At 46.8% G+C, this 20,203-nt stretch overlaps 1 protein-coding gene across 6 annotated transcripts in view; it reads left to right on the top strand.

Annotated features, from left to right (window-relative positions):
• The first annotated feature begins 6,759 nt into the window (after positions 1 to 6,759).
• The window catches only part of SRGAP1 (SLIT-ROBO Rho GTPase activating protein 1), a 319,573-nt gene continuing 306,129 nt past the window's right edge, over positions 6,760 to 20,203 (top strand). For all 6 annotated transcript variants that reach the window (XM_062203307.1, XM_062203305.1, XM_062203303.1 and 3 more), the window contains exon 1: positions 6,760 to 7,096. In XM_062203307.1, coding sequence (XP_062059291.1) covers positions 7,030 to 7,096 — 67 coding nt within the window. In that variant the 5' untranslated portion in view covers positions 6,760 to 7,029. The remainder of the gene's footprint in view (positions 7,097 to 20,203) is intronic.

The raw sequence follows: 20,203 nt of genomic DNA, 5'->3' as shown, positions 1-20,203 counted from the left end.
ACCAATTATTCTTTAGTTCTCACAGGTCAAATTTAAATTAGGCCTAAGCATAGCTAGTCCAGTATGCAAAAGTAACTTCAATCATTAAACACATCCTGGTTAATGTCCCATAACCTCTCAGATAAGTTTCTTATGGCTTGATTCTAGATAGAGATATAATCAGAAAAATAATTCATTTTGAACACATATTTTCATATGAAGGGATATAAGAATAAGAGTCACAAGTGGTTTTTCCTGTATGTTTCTTTATGTTTATTGTTTGTGTATTTGAATGGCAGAGAGAGAGAGAGAGAGAGAGAGAGAGAGAAATAGATCTTCTATCTACTGGTTCATTCCTCAAATGTCTACAACAGCTGGAACTAGGCCTGGCTAAATTCAGCAGTCAGAGACTCCATCTGGGTCTCCTATATGGGTGGCAGGGCATCATCTGCTGCCTCTCAGGCACCCATTAGCAGGACAAAAATCTGGATTGCAAGTAGAAAAGGAACTTGATACCTGGCCTTCTGATATGGGATGCTTAACCTACTGCACCACAATACCCTACCCCCAGGAGTGGTTTGATTGGTCTTGAAAACCACATGTAATGGGGCCTACACTGCGGCCTGACAGGTTAAGCTGCTGCCTACAGCAACAGCATCCCATGTGGGTGCTGGTTCGAGTCCTGGCTGCTCCACTTTTGATCCAGTTCTTTCCTAATGCACCTGAGAAAGCAGTGGAAGTCAGCTCAAGTGCTTGGGCCACTGCACTCAGACACAGATGGAGTTCCAGGGTCCTAGCTTTAACCTAGCCCAGCTCTGGGCTGTTGTGGCCATTTGTGGAGTGAACCATCAGATGGAAGACTTTTCTCTCTCTCTCTCTCTCTCTCTCTCTCTCTCTTTCTCTCTGTATAACTCTGCCTTTCAAATAAATAAAAAATAAATCTTAGAAAAAGGCCTTATGTAACAAGAGAAAAGGGTTCTATGACACTATAAAGACTAATATGGGCCGGCGCCGTGGCTCAACAGGCTAATCCTCCGCCTAGCGGCGCCGGCACACCAGGTTCTAGTCCCGGTCGGGGCGCCAGATTCTGTCCCGGTTGCCCCTCTTCCAGGCCAGCTCTCTGCTGTGGCCCGGGAGTGCAGTGGAGGATGGCCCAAGTACTTGGGTCCTGCACCCCATGATAGACCAGGATAAACACCTGGCTCCTGCCTTCGGATCAGCATGGTGCGCCGGCCGCGGCCATTGGAGGGTGAACCAACGGCAAAAGGGAAGACCTTTCTCTCTGTCTCTTTCTCACCGTCTACTCTGCCTGTAAAAAAAAAAAAAAAAAAAAAAAAAAAATTGAGTCATATTCCATCCGGGTCTGGTGTCTTGAGACAGCTGTCCTCTCAGATGTCATGTGCATTTATTTCATGGTTGATCTATTTTTTTTTTAAAGATTTATTTATTTATTTGAGAAGTAGACTTACAAACAGAGAGAGGTAGAGGCGGGGAGAGAGAGGTCTGCCATCTGCTGGTTCACTCCCCAGATGGCCATAAAGGTTGGAGCTGTGCCAACAGAAGCCAGGAGCCAGGAGCTTCTTCTGGGTCTCCCACTTGGGTGCATGGGCCCAGGGACTTGGGCCATCTTCTACTGCTTTCCCAGGTCATAACAGAGAGCTGGATCAGAAGTGGAGCAGCCTAGACTCAAATCTGTGTCCATATGGGATGCTGGTACTACAGATGGCGGCTTTACAGGATACACCACAGTGCCGGCCCCTTCATGGTTAATCTTAAGGTAAAGTCTCCCAGTAGCTTAGAAAGCCACTGAGAAGCAGGACTTTTAAATGAAAAACATGAGTCTAAGCATGAATAAGGTAGCTCCGCAGAGTTAGTTAACAATATCTAGTATGGTCCTTTTCCTCTAGCCTGTAAAGCTATCTTTATTTAGCAGACATGGTCACCTGGTGAGAAGTCGTGGGTCTTTCTCTCCTGGGAGCACAGAGAATGACTGCTCAATCTATTTTCCTTTAGGTCTCTTGCAAGACCCTTGCAGCAGAACAACATACCTCCTTTATTAAGAACAGGATCACACGTGCCATGGTCTAAGCTCATAGGGCTTCCAGTAATAACGTTTTGTTTGTTTGTGAGGAAGAGACAGAGTTCCCATATACTGGTATATTCCCCAAATGCTAGTAACAGTTGAGGCTGGGCTGGGGCTGAAGCCAGGAGCCAAGAACTCGTCTGCTTTACCACATGGGTGGAAGGAATTCAGCTACCTGAGCCATTATTGCTGCTACTCAGGGTCTGCATTAACATGAAGTAGGAGTCAGGAGCCAGAGTCAAGTACGAGTCCATGTACTCTGATAGGGGATGCATGTGTCTTAACCATCATCCTAACCACTAGGCTAAATGCCAGCCTACTAGCAATAACCTTAAATGGCGATAATTCATGTTTTTTAAGTGATGTGTATTTCAAATTTCCAAGATAATAAAGAAGACCTCTGTCCAAGGGAGTTTAAAGTTTTCTACAAATTTAACAAGTTGAGTTTGAGTTATTCTATTAATTATTTGTGTCAATCCAGGAGACTGGGGATGTTGGGCACAATGAAAATGTTGCAGAATAGGCCAATTGGCACAAATAGCACTAAAAATTTGCCCAGAAAAATGAGGTCTTCTGTCACTGTGGGATAATATCACTATACCCGGAGTGGGAATGATTTTTAGTTGCAGTGAGTGTGTTGTCTCATATACAGGAGAAGGCTTCCCCTCAGTGGGAATACAAACAAACCATCAGAGAGCATACTTCTTACTTTCCCCTGAGAGATTAAGTGTCTGTAAAATCCAACCGCTGTACAGCAAGAGGCCCAGGAGGGAAAGGAAAGTACCCCATGAAGCAATGTATGGGATGTCCAGGGTTCTACTTGGGACAGACAAGACGTCTTTGCTATACCTCATGTACAAGAATGGGGGGGGGGGGGGTCCAAAAATATCATCACCTCCAAAGATCTTACCAGTCCCCCCCAATGAGTGTGTTCATAAATTAGTTTTAAAACCATCTCCTGGGTGGGATTTAAAGGGATGAGGCAACCCTTTGGTCCATACCGGAGTTCACTAGAAGGGTCACGAGAGCACTTGTTGGCTATCCGTCACTGCGGCTCAGAGGAGGCTTTTTGCTCTCCATCTCTGCTGATCTCTTTTAAGTCTCCAGTAGCTGCATGAGTGGAGCAGAGCATAAGCAGGTGAGTGCAATATTGAAGGGCAGCTACTTTAGCAGCTTGGTCAAGCCAAATGGTTACTATGTTTCTCATCTGTGTTTTGTTTTCAACTGCCAAGGATTTTTATAATAGCCAACTGATAGCATCTAAAAGCGCATTCAGAAAATAGGAATTTTTAATCTTATTTCTCCCTGAGGGCAGAAATCCACACTATTTCCAAAGTACATCCGAGTCATGAGCCGCTGCTTGTATATATATATGAGTATTAGCTGCCCCTTCCCCTTGGCATGGGCAAGAGACAGAGCTCTTTGTGTGGAGCAGATTGAGCCTGGGAAACCAGACCGGAGTCAGTGATGGAAAGGGAAGTGTTTATACACCCTCACGAGATAGTTCTTCCACTGACAGGGGCAGATTGTGTGCAGGATCTAAGGAACTGTAATGAAATGTAGTTGCATTTGGAGAAGAAAGGACCAGGATCCTGAAAGATGTTGAGTATGTTGAGAGTTTAGGAGCGCTTTAACCGAGAAGGGGCAAAACTTTGTAAGGGAGATCCCATAACTATTATGTCTATGATTCTTAGCAAAGTTGTAGCAGCAGCCATAGCTCCTAGGAGGAGGAGTACTCTAATAGCCAGTAGATTGTCTCCTATCTCCCTGTTGTTGCGTTAGAACCCCCAAGGCATTCCCTCCAAGTTCCTGAATGAGTGAAAAGGGGATGTTCATCATTAGAGTCCCAGAGCAGGGACAAGAGGCTCTCTCCCCCCACGGCTAGCCCATCCTTCCACACTGCCAACAGTTATATTTATACAGCACAACCTGACCATGATCCTTCTCTGCTTAAAAGGCTCCCTGCTGTCTGCAGAACTGTGTCCAGGGGCTTAGCATGGCACAGCAGGCCTCTCCTAGCTCCAGCTCGGGACACTCTGGCTCCACACTGTACACTCTTACATAAAGCAGAGCTGGATGGAATCAGGGCAGCCCGGGGTGCCAGCATATAACCTCCTGCGGGGTAAAGTGCATAAAAGCTAAAAAATATCTTTTTTTAATTGGGAAATTACCCCCTTTCGATTCTATTCTGTTGTTATAGATTAAAAAATACTTGATAACAATTACACTTTAAAAGCCCATGTAATTAAATTCATTAAGCCCTCAAATTTTTGATTCTGTGAATACTTTTAAGATCTTAATTTCTTTTTTAAAAAATGATTTATTTATTTGAAATATTTATTTGAAACAAACAGAGGGAAAGAGTGAGAGGGAGACAGAGGTCTTCCACTATCGGTTCACTCCCTAAATGGTCACAACAGGGAGTTCTGAGCCAGGCCAAACCCATGAACAAGGAACTTCATCTGGGTCTTGCACATGAGTGGCAGGGAACCAAACTCTTGGGCCATCTTCTGCTGCTTTCCCATGTGCATCAGCAGGGAGGGGATTAGAAGCGGAGCAACCATGACTGGCCCATGGTTCTGATATTGGATGCCTGTGTGAGACAGGGGCATAACCCACAGTACCACAGGGGCATAACCCACAGTGCCACAGGCAGGCCTCTCAACACCATGTTTATTTCAAAATCATCATAGTGGTATTTATTGATCAATTTAAGTTTTATATTTGTTCTACGTATAGGATGATGGCACATAACATGCTAAAAGCAATATCCGCCTATGAATTTACGTGTGTACATACAGACATATGCATATGCCTTTTGACAGCTTCAGTTCCAGGCCCCATACTTTTGTGGAAGACATCTTGCAGCCTGTTTGCAATTTCCCCAGAGTATGATGCTCCTCCTTCTCTCTGGATGCAACCCTTTGCCACCTGCTCATTCCCCAGCCACCTGCTCATTCCTCAGCTTTTACACCCAGTTCAGACTTGGACTCCCCCAAAGCCCTGACACAAGTACAGTCCGTTTTTCCTTCCTCACCCCCCTTCCTCAAGCCCGGCACTGCTTGTAAACACTTACTGGGCCATCGCTATCGCATTGCTGTTAAAGTCGCTGCCCACACTGCCAGCATCCCATGTGGGTGCCAGTTTGAGTCCAGGCTGCTCCACTTTCAATACAGCTCCCTGCTAATGTGCCTGGGAAAGCAGAAGATGGCCTGGGTGCTTGGGCCCCTGCACCCACGTGGGAGACCTGTAAAAAGCTCCCGTCTGGGTCCTGGTAGCCATCTGGGAAGTGAACCAGAGGATGGAAAATATCTCTCTCTCTGCCTCTGCAACTCTGCCTTTCAAATAGATAAATAAATCTTTTTTTAAAAAAAATTACTTCTTTATCGAACAGACTACGAATCCCCATCTCTGAATCCCTACAGTGCTGTTTGCTGTTTGGCCCGCACAGAGCATTCCCAAGGTATCCACTGTATACATGGATGAATGACCACAAGTCTCTGAAGATCTTGCAGGGGAAAAACGTCTGGGTGCTGGACACGCCTTTGGTCACAACCACTTGGACGAATCCGGCTCACAGAGTGTGGTTGACAGTTGTTTTTCCTGGCCTCGATGGAAAACCTTCGGGCTCCTCTACGGTGCTAAACAGCAGGATCCTACACAATCCAGGCTCGGTTTTCCGACCCCTCGAGGTCCCCCCCACCCCGGCCCCGCCTCCCAGGTTACGGCGACGTCCAGCTCTGGACTTCTCCACCGGATCCTGCAGGGCGCCCCGCCAGAGAGCCCACCCTCGGCCAGGAGGGGGGTTTTCCAGCTGCTGGGGGCCGCCATCCCGGCCCCCGCGCGCCGCACAGGGAGGCGCAGGGGCGCCGCCCACGGCCGCCCGGACCCGGCGCGCGGGGCCCGGCTGCGGTTGGCCACAAGAGGCATCCATCTTCCCAGACGAGCCCGGCGTTTCCTTGCCGAGCGGGCGGGGGTGAGGGCGGGGAAGGGCACCGGCCTCCCGCCCGCCTCTCCCGCGAGCCCTGCCCCGCCTCGCGCAGCCCCGAGCGGCCGCCGCCGCCCGCAGATCGCTGGCTGGGGCGCCCGCGAGCCGCGGGCCGAGCGCGCGTCAACTTTGCTGCCGCCGGGGGCGCGGCTGCCCCGGGTGCGTGCGCGAGTGTGCAGGTCCCCGGCGGCCTCCTGGGGGCAGCCGCGGAAAGGCGTTCGAGGAGAAAAGAGGCAGCCTCGGCGCCCCGTGGCCAAGGAGGCAGAGGCCGCTCCCGGCGCCGGCTCCGGAGATCTTAAGTCCGCGGGGGCTGCGCCCGGGGCGCCTTCGGACGTCGCAGCCGCCACCCTGCGGGTCCGCAGCGGGGACTCGCTCCAGGACCGCGGTTTCCCTTCGCCTGCCGGGGCGATCGCAGCCGGGTTTGCAGGCGGCGGAGCATCCCCAGCCCGGGCGGGACCGTTGAGCGCCGGAGCCGGCGGCTGGAGGCAGGAAGGGAGGGTCGAGCGCCCGCCCTCCGCGACTAGCCCTGCCCCGGGCGCCCCGTGCGGGTCTCTAACAATGGTGTGGAGCGCCGGCGCGATCCCCGCGTCCGCCCAGCGCTCGTAGAGGAAGTGGCCCGGCTCCGGGTGGGGAGGGCAGGGAGACGCCCCCCGCCACGCGCTCGCCGGAGTTGGACAGCGCGCGCGTCCGGCCTCTCCGGCCGCGAGCCCCGGGCCCCCGGGGAGGCGGGGGATCGCCGACGGCGGCTCCAGCGCGAGAGTATGGTGCCAGCGCCCGGGTTGATCTAGTCCCCGGCTTGCTCCTGGGTGCCTCCTCCTCCTCCTCCTCCTCCTCTTTCTCCTCCTCCTCCTCTTCCTCCTCCCCTCCCCTCCCTCCTGCCGGCGCCGCCTCGGCTTCTCGGCCGCGGTGGTCCCACTCTCCGCTGCGTGACCACTGAACGGAACTTGCCCACCGCAAGCCAGCCCGGAACAGCCGGAGAATGTCCACTCCGAGCAGATTCAAGAAGGACAAAGAGATCATAGCCGAGTATGAAAGTCAAGTCAAAGGTAAGGATGGGAGCGGCCGCCTGGCTCCTTTTGTGTGCCTTCTTGTCATTGTGTGGGGGAGTTGGGTTTCTAACTTGGTGTCTGCGTGGGAGGAAGGCGGCGAGGGACATCCCGAGCCCCGGCCGGGCCACCGGGGCGCTTCCTGCAGCCCAGTCCCTATCCCAATCCCGAGAAACCCACAGGGAGCCGGAGACCGGCTGGCGTCTCCCAGCTGCCGGCCCGAAGCTCTGGTCCGGGGAGAGACTGCCTTTAACTTAGCCACCTTGGGCTGTGCAACTTACCTGGGGAGGCAGGGAGGCAGACAGCGCCGGTAATCCCAGACCGCTTCCCACAGTGGTTCATTCATTCATTGCTTTTAGAGGATACCATTGTCACAACATGGAATGGAGTCATTCTTGTAAAGTCTGAACACCAAGGGTCTGGAGCCTCGTGGAGTGCGGGCTCGGAGACCTTAGCACGGTTGTCTATGGGGGCGAGTCACCTCTTTTGTAAAATAGCTCCCCCGAAAGCCTGACAGTTAACCCAAGCTGTGACTAGTGGAAGCTGACTCCTCCTTTACAACGGCCGGGATTCAGTGCCATCTTCCACACTCGTGGGAATCGTGCTCTATCATTTGCTAGAAGCCTCCAGCAAGGAAAATGAAGGTTTGGATAGCCGAGTAGTAGTTTCAATCTATTTACATCGTCAACTAATGAAGGAAACCCAGTGAAGGTTGCTGATGCATTCTTACTTTCTGTGCCTTGTGATTTAAAAAAAAATGTGTTTTGTCTCCAGTACAAGTGTTTTAATTTTGCTGCCGAAGTGCTTAATAAACGTGTATGCTGGTTGTTTGGCCCGGGTTCTTTTGTGGTCCCCAAGATATCACTTTCCTGATTCAGACAATGGGTGGAGCATTGAGATCACTGCTGTGCTTTGGCATATCCAGTGCAAAGTTCAGGAAGATTTCCTCTAGACACCTGTGTTTGTCTGTAAACTGGCTTACGGAAGAGCTGTTGAGAGAACCATCGCTGTGCTTGCCTGGGGAAAGGCAGGAGCAGCCTGCGAGTTCTTTTGTGTGGTCAAGTTGTGAAAACGCCCGGAGTCCTGTGGGAGGACGTGGTGGGGAATCCTGGATCTGCCAAGTGGGAGTGGGCGCTGCCGCCACCCGGCCTGCTCATCACGGCCTGGCAAGCACAATGTGCAGTCTCTGGGATTCAGTCTTCCTGCAGGCTGACCTGAAGGTGGAGTGAAGCTAAATATTGTTCAGGGAACCCCGATTCCTTTACCTGCTTGGAATTAGGATAATCTACACTTACAGGAACTTGCCACGTCGATACGGAAGTTAACTGAGCAGATAAGTCCTTTTCTTAGAACCAGGTGAATCTCCTACTGATGATAACCTTTCTCTGTCGAGTCCAGTGCAGACTGAAGGCTTTCGTTCAAGGCAGCACTCTGGTTCACAGGCATCATTTCTCCGTGCGGTATTTCTACAGGGCTCTTGTGTGCCACTTCTTCCAGGGGTGGCAGTCTGGTTTTTGCTGCCTGGAGCACTGACAGGCAGAATGCACTTCCTAATGCTGGTTTGGTTATCTCTGCTCTAAGTCTCTGGAAAACATTCTTGTGATTAATTTCTTCCAGGGTATGAATTCTGTAGGTGTGTGGTTACTTGTATCCTTGAGAGTTACATTGATTACTAATCAGTTAAATGGGCTGTGTTGCAAGGTGCCTACCCAGTGCAATGCAGGGAAAAATGAAACGTGATAGAAATTTTTTTTGAAGTTAATTCTGGCGCACAAAAAGTGACCTTCTGAACCCTATCCCTTTAGGCCTCCTCCCCTGCACACACCCAGGAGTCCTTAGGCAGCTTTCCTGCTGTTCACTGTACCTGTCCCGCCCTGTGTGCAGACGTCAGCTCTTCCCTAGTACTTACACATCCAGTGACCCACCTCCATATATAGGCAAATATGGGAAACCATCAACAGGTAAACTATCCTTAGGCAAATATGGAGATAGGCTACTAGTAGGGTCCTATGCACTTTAATTGGCACAAGTTCACCTGTACTTCTAGGCAAAGTCAAGCAGGGAGTTGGAGAGAAATGACAGTGAGGTAGTGGTTGAAGCCAGATATCCTAGGCAGTGGGAGCAGGCCACTTTGTAAGGATAGCATGGGAGGGAAACTGGTTGTTTCATTCCCTGTGTCTTTGAGGGTGGGGATCTAACCCTGTGGAGCTCTGGTTCAGTGTTCAAAGACAAGTGTTTTTGGAACAATCTAGTCTTAATCCCAGCTGGCTAGTTCATCTGATGATAAACAGAAGAAAGTGGATTGTTCTGTTGCAGAAGGGAGACCTGACTTCTGTGTTTGATTCATTCAGACATGGGCTTGTTCTCCGTGAATAAAGCCACATTGTGAATATCAGACTCTGGGGTGATTTAGGTGCATGGGTGAGTTCAGGAGGCACTTGGATATATGGAAGTTTTTTACCTTCCAACTTAGAACCTGACATGATGGAGTATTGCCCTTTTTTTGGTCTCTTCCACTTTCTTGATAATGATTACTTTTATCTCGGAATTTCTGGGATAATTTAAAAAATTATTTACTGACTTACTTGAGACAGAGGGAGAAAAAAAAAAAAAGAAACTTCCTCTCCAGCAATTGACACCCTAAGTTCCTGCCAGTAACCAGGGCTGAGTCAGGACAAGAAACGGGGGCCCTGAACTTAATTTAGGACTCTCACATGGTGGCAGGGACCTAAGTGCTGCCTCCCGGGGTGTGCATTAGCAGGAAGCTGGAATTGGAAGCAGAGCTGACTCAAGCCCAAGGCACTCGGACATGGGACGTGGGTGTCCTCAGAGATCTCTTAACCAGTACACCAAAATGCCTGCCGCGAGATAATGTTTTGACTTCAGGTAGGAGATTTTGCTAGTGTGACTGCCAGCACAGGTTGTGGGAACAGATTTAGCTAGGCTGAACTGTACTGTGAAAAGAGCCATCTCTGGTGAGAATATACAATTTTATGTCTGAAACCATGATAAATGTTAGCACTCTATGCCAGTCCCTGTAGAATCTGTGGTTTTGGGTTCTCTTATCTATAAGAGAGGAGTCTGGATTCTCTCAGTTGCAGGGTCTTTGCATCTAGTTGAAGATTTCATGTCAGTTCATATTAATTGCTTGTAAAAATGTCAAGCTTTTTGTCTTTTCCCTTCGCTGCCTGTTTTGAAGGGAATCATCTTTGCTTTTGCTTTTTCTCCTAATGAATTGACAAACGTGGTATATCAGTTGAATTCCCAGGGAAGCAAAATGTAATGCAGTAAAGAATACAAAAAACTAATCATCAAAACCATGCTCAGAGAAGTATAGCACAGAATTGTTAAACAAAGAGAATTGGGAATTACTCAAGTAGGTAAAGAATTGGTAGATTTAAGTCAGGGACAAAAGAACTCCAAATCACACCTTATTTAAAGGAACGTGATAACTAGGAGTAGAGAGAGATTCCACACATGTTGGTGAACCTTCCAGAAGACTTAGACTCAACAGAAATACCTGTCTTGTTTGTGCAATTCAAAAGCAAGTGTGTCTAGAAAAGCATATGAAACTCAAGCTGGTTGATGGCAAGACTTGGTAGCATCTCTGGCAAAAAACTTAGCAGCGGAAGAAATCAAACAATTGGCTAACAGAAGATTTTGGGATTTTCTGTGAATTTTAGTGATCTATGTATGCTTATTATTCTGCAGCAAAATTATTGTGGAGCTACACATATGGGGACTAAAAGAATCAAAGACTCAGTTTATGAGGTGGAACTCATGGATGAGAGGCTGTGTTTGTTTTTAATAACATGTGTTGTTAAGTTGCTAATCATTGACAGGTATCATTGGCCATGTTTTCCTAGGGATTTCCCCATATTCTTCTTAAGCAGCATGTCCAGAAAGTACCAGAAAAGCTGTTCTTTGACCACACTGCCGACTGAAGTACAAATAGTACACTTTAGTAGCAGGTGGAACATGAGGAAGTGCCAATTTCATTTGATACGATGCCACGTCATATGATAGGCTTTTATGGAGGGATTGTCACCGTCCGTCAGTTTTGGAATCTGTATCTATATCGAATGTTCTCTCATCTGACCTAGAATAGGAAATGGGGACAATTTGAATTATGAGTCCAAACGTTGTAGCTCAGAGGAACTTTAAACATTTCTTGTTGCAAGCTACTCATTTATGTGATGAGAAGCATGGTTGACTGTAACATACCTGGGACTAGAATCTGGGTCATCTGCTTTCCAGTAGTGGGGATGTGGTTTTAGGTTGCTACTCACAAAGTGGACATCTAAATAGGCGATAGAACACCTGGACTTTACATTCACTAAAGGTATTACAGTCAAACTTAAGTTGAAGGGCAGCTCTGGTCTGGGAGTAGAATTCATTCACTTGGTTCACCATATCTAAGTTGCTTTCTTCACCAAGATCATTGGGAGAGAGCACAGGGCGAGGCAGCAGCTTCACATAGTAGCCTTTTTATTTTTTTAAGATTTATTTAATTTATTTGAAAGAGTTACAGAGAGAGGTAGAGAGAGAGAGAGAGAGAGAGATCTTCCATCAGCTGGTTCACTCCCCATATGGCTGTAACGCCAGAGCTAAGCTGCTATGAAGCCAGGAGTGTCTTCCTGGTTTCCTACGTGGGTGCAGGGGCCCAAGGACTTGGTCCATATTCCGCTGCTTTCTCAGGCACATTAGCAGGGAGCTGGATCAGAAGCAGCAGCTGGGACTCGAACTTGTGGCCATATGGCATGCCGGAGCTGTAGGCCAGGGCTTTAACTAACAACGTCACAGCGCCCGCCCCCACAGGGTAGCCTTTAAGGTCAAGAAAAACAACGGTGGGGATCATATCCATGTGGAATGTGTTTGATGTTTTTGTGGGCCCATCGCAGCCACTATAACAAGCCCCTTTATGTTACACTGAAAACCTGATTGGCTTTGTAAACCTCAGAATATATTCAGAATGGTTCGGGAGACATTTCCCAGCACTGCGTGTCTTTCCGAAACACAGCGCGGGTCAGTGTAGATCACAGGCCTCGGTGCTCACGTCATAGGGTGCGGTGCTTACTCCTGGGCTAGGTCTGTGACCGCCAGTTTTGGGGTCAGACAGCTTCAGGTTCTAGAGTCCGCTTCGTGGATGGCTGCACTCTTTTCATATCTCATCCGTGCTACCTGCTTTCACTTCAGTTGAGACAGCTAAGAGTTAAGATAGAGAAAGGGGGATGAATTGTATGTCAGTCAGTCTACTTTTGCTCCAGTGGTATGAAGGCAAAAGTTGGTATTAGAGACAGTTATGTGAAACTACTCTTATTTATTACTCCAGAGTTTGTCTTTCTTTCTTTTTTTTTTCCTTTCTTTCCTACTTAGCTTCCTTCCTTTTTCCTTCTTTTCTCTTTATTATTTGAGAGTGGGGAGAGAGAGATCAGGAGAACATACCCCCAGCCACTGCTTTGCTCCCCAAATGGCCACAGTGGCCACGGCTGAGCTGGGGCTGGTGCTAGGAGCCAGGAACTTCATTGAAGTCTCTCATGTGGGTGACAAGAACCCAACTGCATGAACTCTCACTGCTGTCTCCCAGGATCTGCATTAGCAAGAAGCCCGAGTCAGGAGCCAGAGCCAGGTATTAAATCCAGTACTCTGGTATGAAATGCAGGTACCTTCACCATCATCTTAATGCCCACCTCAGTGGTAGAATCAAAAAAGGAACTATAACAAGCAAATGACAGAGATTCCCACCCCTTGCTGGGGGAGTCGTACTTTATGTCATCATTTCTTTCATCTGTTTATAGGTAACAAAATCTGAAAGCACATTTCCGGGCCCAGGCTACCATATGTTTGCTGACATTTGTTTTAATTTTTCTCTACCTTTGTTTCAATGTTGCTGTATGGAAAATGAAAACTATGGTCCAGTGAATATTATTTACCTGTTGGTAAAAAAGGTTCTGGAGGGGCTGGTGCTATGGCTTAGTAGGTTAAGCCTCCACCTGCAGGACCGGCATCCCATATGAGCACCAGTTCGAGTCCTGGCTGCTTCTCTTCTGATCCAGTTCTCTGCTAATGGCCTGGGAAAGAAGTGAAAAATGATCCAAGTGCTTGAGCCCCTACACCCATGTGGGAGACCTGGAAGAAGCTCCTGGTTCCTAGCTTTGAATCGGCCCAGCCCTGCCATTGTGGCCATTTGGAGAGTGAACCAGCAGATAGAAGATGTCTCTCTCTCTTTCTCTCTCTCTCTCAATAACTCTGCTTCTCAAATAAATAAATCTTTAAAAAAAAGGTTCTGGAGGAAAACATTTTCTTTTAACATCAATGTAAAGGGGCTGTTGTTATGGCACAGTACATGCTGCTTGCGATGCCAGAATCCCGTATCAGAGTCCCAGTTTGAGTCCTGGCTGCTCTGCTTCTGATCGAGCTCCCTGCTAATGTACCTGGGAATGCAGCAGATAATAGCCCAAGTCCTTGGGTCCCTGCTACCCACGTGGGAGACCACCATGCAGTCCCTGACTCCTTGCTCTGGCCTGGCCCAGCCCTGGCCTTTACAGCCATTTGGGTAGTGAATATCTGTTTCTCCCTTTGTTACTCTATATTTCAAGTAAAAAAATAAATTTTTTTTTTTTTAATTTTTGACAGGCAGAGTGGACAGTGAGAGAGAGAGAGAGACAGAGAGAAAGGTCTTCCTTTTTGCCGTTGGTTCACCCTCTAATGGCCGCCGCGGTAGCGCGCTGCGGCCGGCGCACCGCGCTGTTCCGATGGCAGGAGCCAGGTGCTTCTCCTGGTCTCCCATGAGGTGCAGGACCCAAGCACTTGGGCCATCCTCCACTGCACTCCCGGGCCACAGCAGAGAGCTGGCCTGGAAGAGGGGCAACCGGGACAGGACCGGTGCCCCGACCGGGACTAGAACCCGGTGTGCCGGCGCTGCAAGGCGGAGGATTAGCCTGTTGAGCCACGGCGCCGGCCTAAAAAAATAAATTTTTAAAAATAAATGTAGAAGTGAAAAATTCACATACAAGTGCTCATTTGCTTTTGCTTCATTAGAAAGCACTATGACTATTAAAAATCATTAAGTAGTACAGGGACTCATTAAACATTTATTGAATAATAGGGTAATAGTTTGGAATAATGATGCCTTTGTAGTTCAAATGAACATGATGATCATTCAGAATTATCTAAAGTGGGGCTGCTGCTGCGATGCAGTGAGTTAAGCTACTGCCTGTGATGCCTGCATCCCATGTGGGAGCCAGTTCCAGTCCTGGCTGCTCCACTTTGGATCCAGCTTCTTGCTAATGCACCTGGCAAGGCAGCTTAAGATGGCCCAAGTACTTGACACTTGCTATCCATATAGGAGACCCTGATGAAGTTCCTGGCTCCTGGCTTTAGCCCGGTCCAGAACTGGCCATTGAGGCCATTTGAGGATTGAACCTGAGGATGGAAGATCTCTCCTCTCCCTCTCCCCCTCCCCCTCCCCCTCCCTTTCACATATCTCCTTCTCATCTCCCTCTGGAATTCTGCCTTTCAAATAAATAAACAAAATCTTACAAAAATAAAAAACAAAATTATCTCAGTGACCACGTATTATCACAAAACTAAGTTGAACTTAGTTTGTCATTTCTGTTTTTAAAGATTTATTTATTTATTTGAAAGACAGAGGCAGAGAGAGAGAGAAAGAGAGAGAGAGAGAGAGATCTTCCATCCACTGGTTTGCTCCCCAAATGGCTGCAACAGCTGGAGCTGGGCCGATCTGATGCCAGAAGCCAGGAGCTTCCTCCAGGTCTCCCACGTATGTACAGGGGCCCAAGGATCTGGGCCATCCTCCACTGCTTTCCCAGGCTACAGTAGAGAGCTGGGTCAGAAGTGGAGCAGCCAGGACTTGAAGTGGCCTCCACACTGGATGCCGGCACTGCAGGTGGCAGCTTCACCTGCTATGCTACAGCGCTGTCCTGTTATTTTGTTAGAAAGTTCCAAAGCTGGAAACAGTCTCAAGGTCCAACAGTGGGAAATGGTTAACCAGATTCCACTGGGAGATGGTTAACTAACTTGTATACAAGAAATGCTGGCAGTCATTAACAATGGTTTTTGTAGAATATTTTATATTACACTGAATTATTTTATAATAATTGAAAAGAAAGACAGTATATAAACAGGATAGTGAAATAGCAATTGACAACATCATACCTGCGTTTGGAGTCGTTGAACACAGTTGCTGGTCGTGGTTGTGACTGCTTTGCGTGAGTCTACTCAGTTGTACAGGTACCTAACAAGCTTTCATGCATGGTAGAAGGAATTTCTGGTTATTTTCCCATGTGGTGTAGCTAGTACTTCCAGTGTTTTAGGGTCACAGTATCCCTGGTGCTTGGTCAGTTTTCACATTGAACGCAGGAATCTCCTTTCAGTGCCACCCTCCTTGAGGATTGGAGTGGGGAGGTACATTCGGGCAAAACTGGATAGAACCCCTGACAATCGAGTTTGTCCACAGGGCAGTTCCGAACTTCGTTTGCTTATAACTCATGGGGATACTGATTTGAGTTCAGCTGGCCGGTATGTTTGTTTTGTGTGTGTGTGTTTGGGAGAGTATGCTCAATTTCTCTCTTTTTGAAATATACGAGGGAATTTCAGATGGTTTGTGGGAAAATGGAATTAAAAGATGTTCTTTTGGTTCAAAAACAATTGAAATCCATGCACACTTTTTTCCTAATTTTCACTTTCCACAAACTTTATTTTTAAAGATTTTATTTGAAAGACAGAGTCACTCACACACACACACAAACACACACACACACGGAGGGGGGGCGGGGGGGGAGAGAGAGAGAGAGAGAGAGAGAGAGATCTTCCCTTTTCCGTTTGCTGGTTCACTCCACAAAATGGCCACAATGGCCTGGGGCTGGTTCAGGCTGAAGCCAGGAGCTAGGAACTGCATCCAGGTCTCCCCAGTGGGTGGCAGAGGTCCAAACACTTGCTTCACCTTCTACTGCCTTCTCAGGTGCATGAGGGAGCTGGATCAGAAGTAGAGCAGCCAGGACTTGAACTGGTGCTCATATGGGATGCTGGATCCCAGGTTGCAGCTTACAGTACCACAATGCCAGCTCCTCCATGAACTTTTTGAAGACCCCTTGTTATGAATGGATTTCAGAAAGCTTTTGTACCAAAATAAACATTTTAATTCAAATTTCAGCAAGTTTTTTGAAGTACCCTTGTACCTACAAATATACACATAAAATGATTGCTTACGATTGAAAGAATAGTAGTAAAATAAATAACTGGGTGCCAGTGTCCCAGATTAAGAAATAGATTTTTACCACTATTCTAGAAAAATCTCCCTCCATCCCACTGCCACCCAGAAACAATTCTCAATTTAGTGTTAATTATTCTCCTTAAATTTTACTATAGCTTTATAATTTTCTTTATGGTTTTAATATATGACACATTCATATATCAAGAAGATAGTTATTTGAAAACCTACTGGATTTTTAATCATATTGAGGAATGAGTGTATATTTTAAAACTTAAATAATAGTATTTCTGCGTGCATAATCTTTACTTTTTTAAGATACTTGCTGAAGTGTTTATGGGTGAAATTATGACAAATGGGACTTTCTTCAAAAATCTTGGCAAGGGAAGCAGTAGATAGAGATACAGATAAAATAAAGTTAGCCATTAATTCATAATCATTACTTAGGAAAATTCCTGATATTATTTTCTCTACTTCTGCATATGTTTGAAGTTTTTCCCTAGTACAAACATTTTAAACATATACTTGTAAAATTTTTTAAAGTATTTTTTGAGAGAGACACTGAGAGAGGGAGCACCCATCCTCTGATTTATTCCCAAAACACCTGCAGTGGCAGGAACTGAAACAGGAGCTGGGAAAACGGGTGGCTTGAACCGGATTCCTTGAGCCATTACTACTGCCTCCTAGGGTTTGCATTATCAGGAAGCTGCAGTCAGGGGCCACAGCTGGGAACTGAGCCCAGGCACTCCAGTGGGGGACATGGACACCTTAACCACTAGGCTAAATACCCTCTCCCAGAACCTGAGATATATTCTTTGACTTTCATTTTCTTTTACTCAGTATTATGATGTTAAGAGTTACCTGCATAATGTATGTGACTAGTTTTTCTGCTACGCAGGATATTTTCTCTGGTGTATAGTGTTCCAGTGCATGAAAATAGGACAAACTTTACATTCTCTATGGCTTTTGAATTATTTATAGTTTTTTTGCTATCATGAGTAATAATAATATATAAAATGAGCCCTTACTGCACTGCTGCTGGGCCCTCATGGTGAACACAAGCCTGTGTAGCCTCTCAAGCTGGCCCGGGTCATCAATGTATTGGACACAACTGGCTCTCAAGAACAGTGCAGGAAGGTGTGCCTGGAACTTATGGATGGCATGAAGTCTTCTGTCATCAGGCAGTGTGAAAGGCCTAGAGCTTGAGAGTGACTTCTTGACCATGTTGGGGTCTGAGGGAGAGGCGTGGAAACTGCGCTGAAGTTGCCTACTGAGTCTTAGATGTGACCGCTTGGCCCTTGGGATGATCTGTGACTGTTGGATAAAGTGTTGGTAATGTATGTAAATAAATAGACAAAGTGAAATTCTGTAGGTGTCTTCTGGTTTACTTGTGATACTGACCTGAGGTTCTTTGACTTCCTCAAAGAAATTGTATGGAAATTGACAAGAAGCCAACTTGCAACCCAGACAAGGTTTATTGGGGGCTTATGCTGTGGCACAAGGAAGACAGCCTGATGGGAAGTGGCTCTACCAACTGGGTCAATAAGAGGAGCTGAGCAGGGTCTTCACTGGGTGGGGATGGGGGTATGGTAGAACTCCCTCTGCACTTGGCACTTCCATCTGTCCCCAGCCTGTGAGTTCTGTCTCATCCCTGATGGTTCATGGCACCTCAATTGTACCCATCCTGGTGTTCTGCACATGATACATCCAGAAACAGTGTTTCTTACTGTGGACACCCTAGGAGGGTCACATATCAGTTGCATTGGACTACCCTAGGCGGATGTGCTGGCAGTAGGGTAGGGGTCTTTTGTGATTAGGCTGTAGAGGCTCCCTGCTCCTGATTGATTTAGAGAGATCTTCCATTTGCTGGTTCATTCCTCAGATGGCTGCAATGGCTAGGATTGGGCCAGGCCAAAGTCAGGAGCTTCATCAGGTTGGGAGGGGCTTGATTCTATGAGTCCAGTTTCTGCCTCATGCCTCATGTGTACAGGAGTTTCTCTGAGTATATTGACTGGTTCCCAGGCAGTGTGCATCTTCAGCATCACAAGGCCATGTCAGACTGTGAACAGTGGGAGCACCAGAGGATACTTGACTGGTGCAGAGAGTTTATTTGAATTGTGCAAAGCTGGAGCAACATAGTCCTGAGACTGAAAACCTGGATCCCTGAGTAATGAAGAATTACAGAATTACAAGTTTTATGGAGTTTGCTTTGGGGGAAGGTAGATGTATTAATTAAGTTTGGGGCAAGTTGTAGGAAGGGTTATGCATATTTAAGAAGTGGTGTGCAGGCCGGTGCATGCCCGTTAGAGTACTGTGTGATTTACATGTGGAGAGTTGACATTATAATGAGGCTGGGTTTGGATTTTCTGTGGGTACGATCCTCACTTGAGTGTGAGTTCTTTAAACCATCCACAGCCACCAGATCAGGATTGAGAGTGTGTTAGCCCCTGAGCTGTGTCTTTGTCCAATCAGCTGTCTTGCATCTTTCTCCAAAAACACCTGGCTATTTTCACCTCTTAATCAAGGTTAAGTTATTTAAAATAGGCTGCTGCTTTTTTTTTTTTTTAAAGATTTATTGATTTTATTTGAAAGAATTACAGAGAGAGGGAGGGACAGAGAGAGATCTTCCAGCTGCTGGTTCATTCCTCAGATGGCTGCAATGGCTAGGATTGGGCCAGGCCAAAGTCAGGAGCCTCATCTGGGTCTCCCACATGGGTGGCAGGGGCCCAGACACTTGGACCATCTTCTGCTGCTTTTCCAGGCCGTTAACAAGGAGCTGGATTGGAAGTGAAGCAGCTGAGACTTGGATTGGCATCATATGGGATCCACCTGCAGTACAGACTTAACCTGCTGAGTCCCAACACTGGCCCAGGTTACTTTCTTTAGAGAGTCGTATTAAAACATTTGCAAAGCGGTTGATTTTTATACTCTCACTAAAAGGGAATGAGAATTCCACATCCAGAGAACAGTATTGACCAGTGTATAAGTACATAGATTAGGTAGATGTTGTTTTAAGGAGAACCCCCAAAACAGTCATTTAAAATAGAGAGATCTGTCATTTAGCAGTGTGGAGATATGCAATCCAGGCCACCAGGATAACTTTGCCCCCATTAAATTATTCAGGTTTCTTCCATAGTGGGGTTATGCCATTACCTAGAAAATTGAAATTGTCTGCTAGGTCTGGGCTATGTCTAACTTAGGAAAAGGAAGGTGAATCTTGAAGAACTCATGTGCAGTGTTAAAAACCAGGCAACCAGCTCATCGAATTTCCAGTGATTCAACTGATGAAAACCCAATTGTATGGTCAGATCTTCCTGCAAGAGAAGCTGGGAAATGTAGGCTACCTGGACAGACCTTTTTCTAACATAACTCTGTGACCTCAGCAAGAGAGAGCTGACCTTAGTGGTCAGCCAGGAATTGCTACGAACACACATCTTTTTGGTGAAGTAATCAATTGGGTGGTATTTTGTTTTAATTTGCTTGTCCCTCATTGCTCATGAGACAGACCATCTTTTCACAGGTTTATGGGCTGTTTTTGTAGCTAAAATGCTTATTCATATCTTTGTCCATTTATGTTTTCATTCATTTGTTCTCTTACTGATTTATGGGTTTCATTTTACCCTGTTCTTAATATTAAATTCTTGTCAATCTTTTCTGTTACAGTTTTCCCTAAAAATGAAAACTCACTCATTTTGAATGAAACTGCATGAAATTATAGTTCCATTGAGGGATGGTTAGCTATTTGATATTAGTGCTTTCTACCCATGGATATGAATATTCCTCCATTTATTTGTTTTTAAATGCTGTACTCTATTTTTGTTAGATTTATGTTATTTTTGTTACTGATGTTTAGGAGTCTCTTTTAAGATTGTTTC

Source organism: Lepus europaeus, chromosome 10, assembly GCF_033115175.1.
Source record: "Lepus europaeus isolate LE1 chromosome 10, mLepTim1.pri, whole genome shotgun sequence".
NCBI classification, from domain to species: Eukaryota; Metazoa; Chordata; class Mammalia; order Lagomorpha; family Leporidae; genus Lepus; species Lepus europaeus.
Note: the sequence above shows the minus strand (reverse complement) of the source record. Positions and strands in the feature narration are given on the sequence as shown.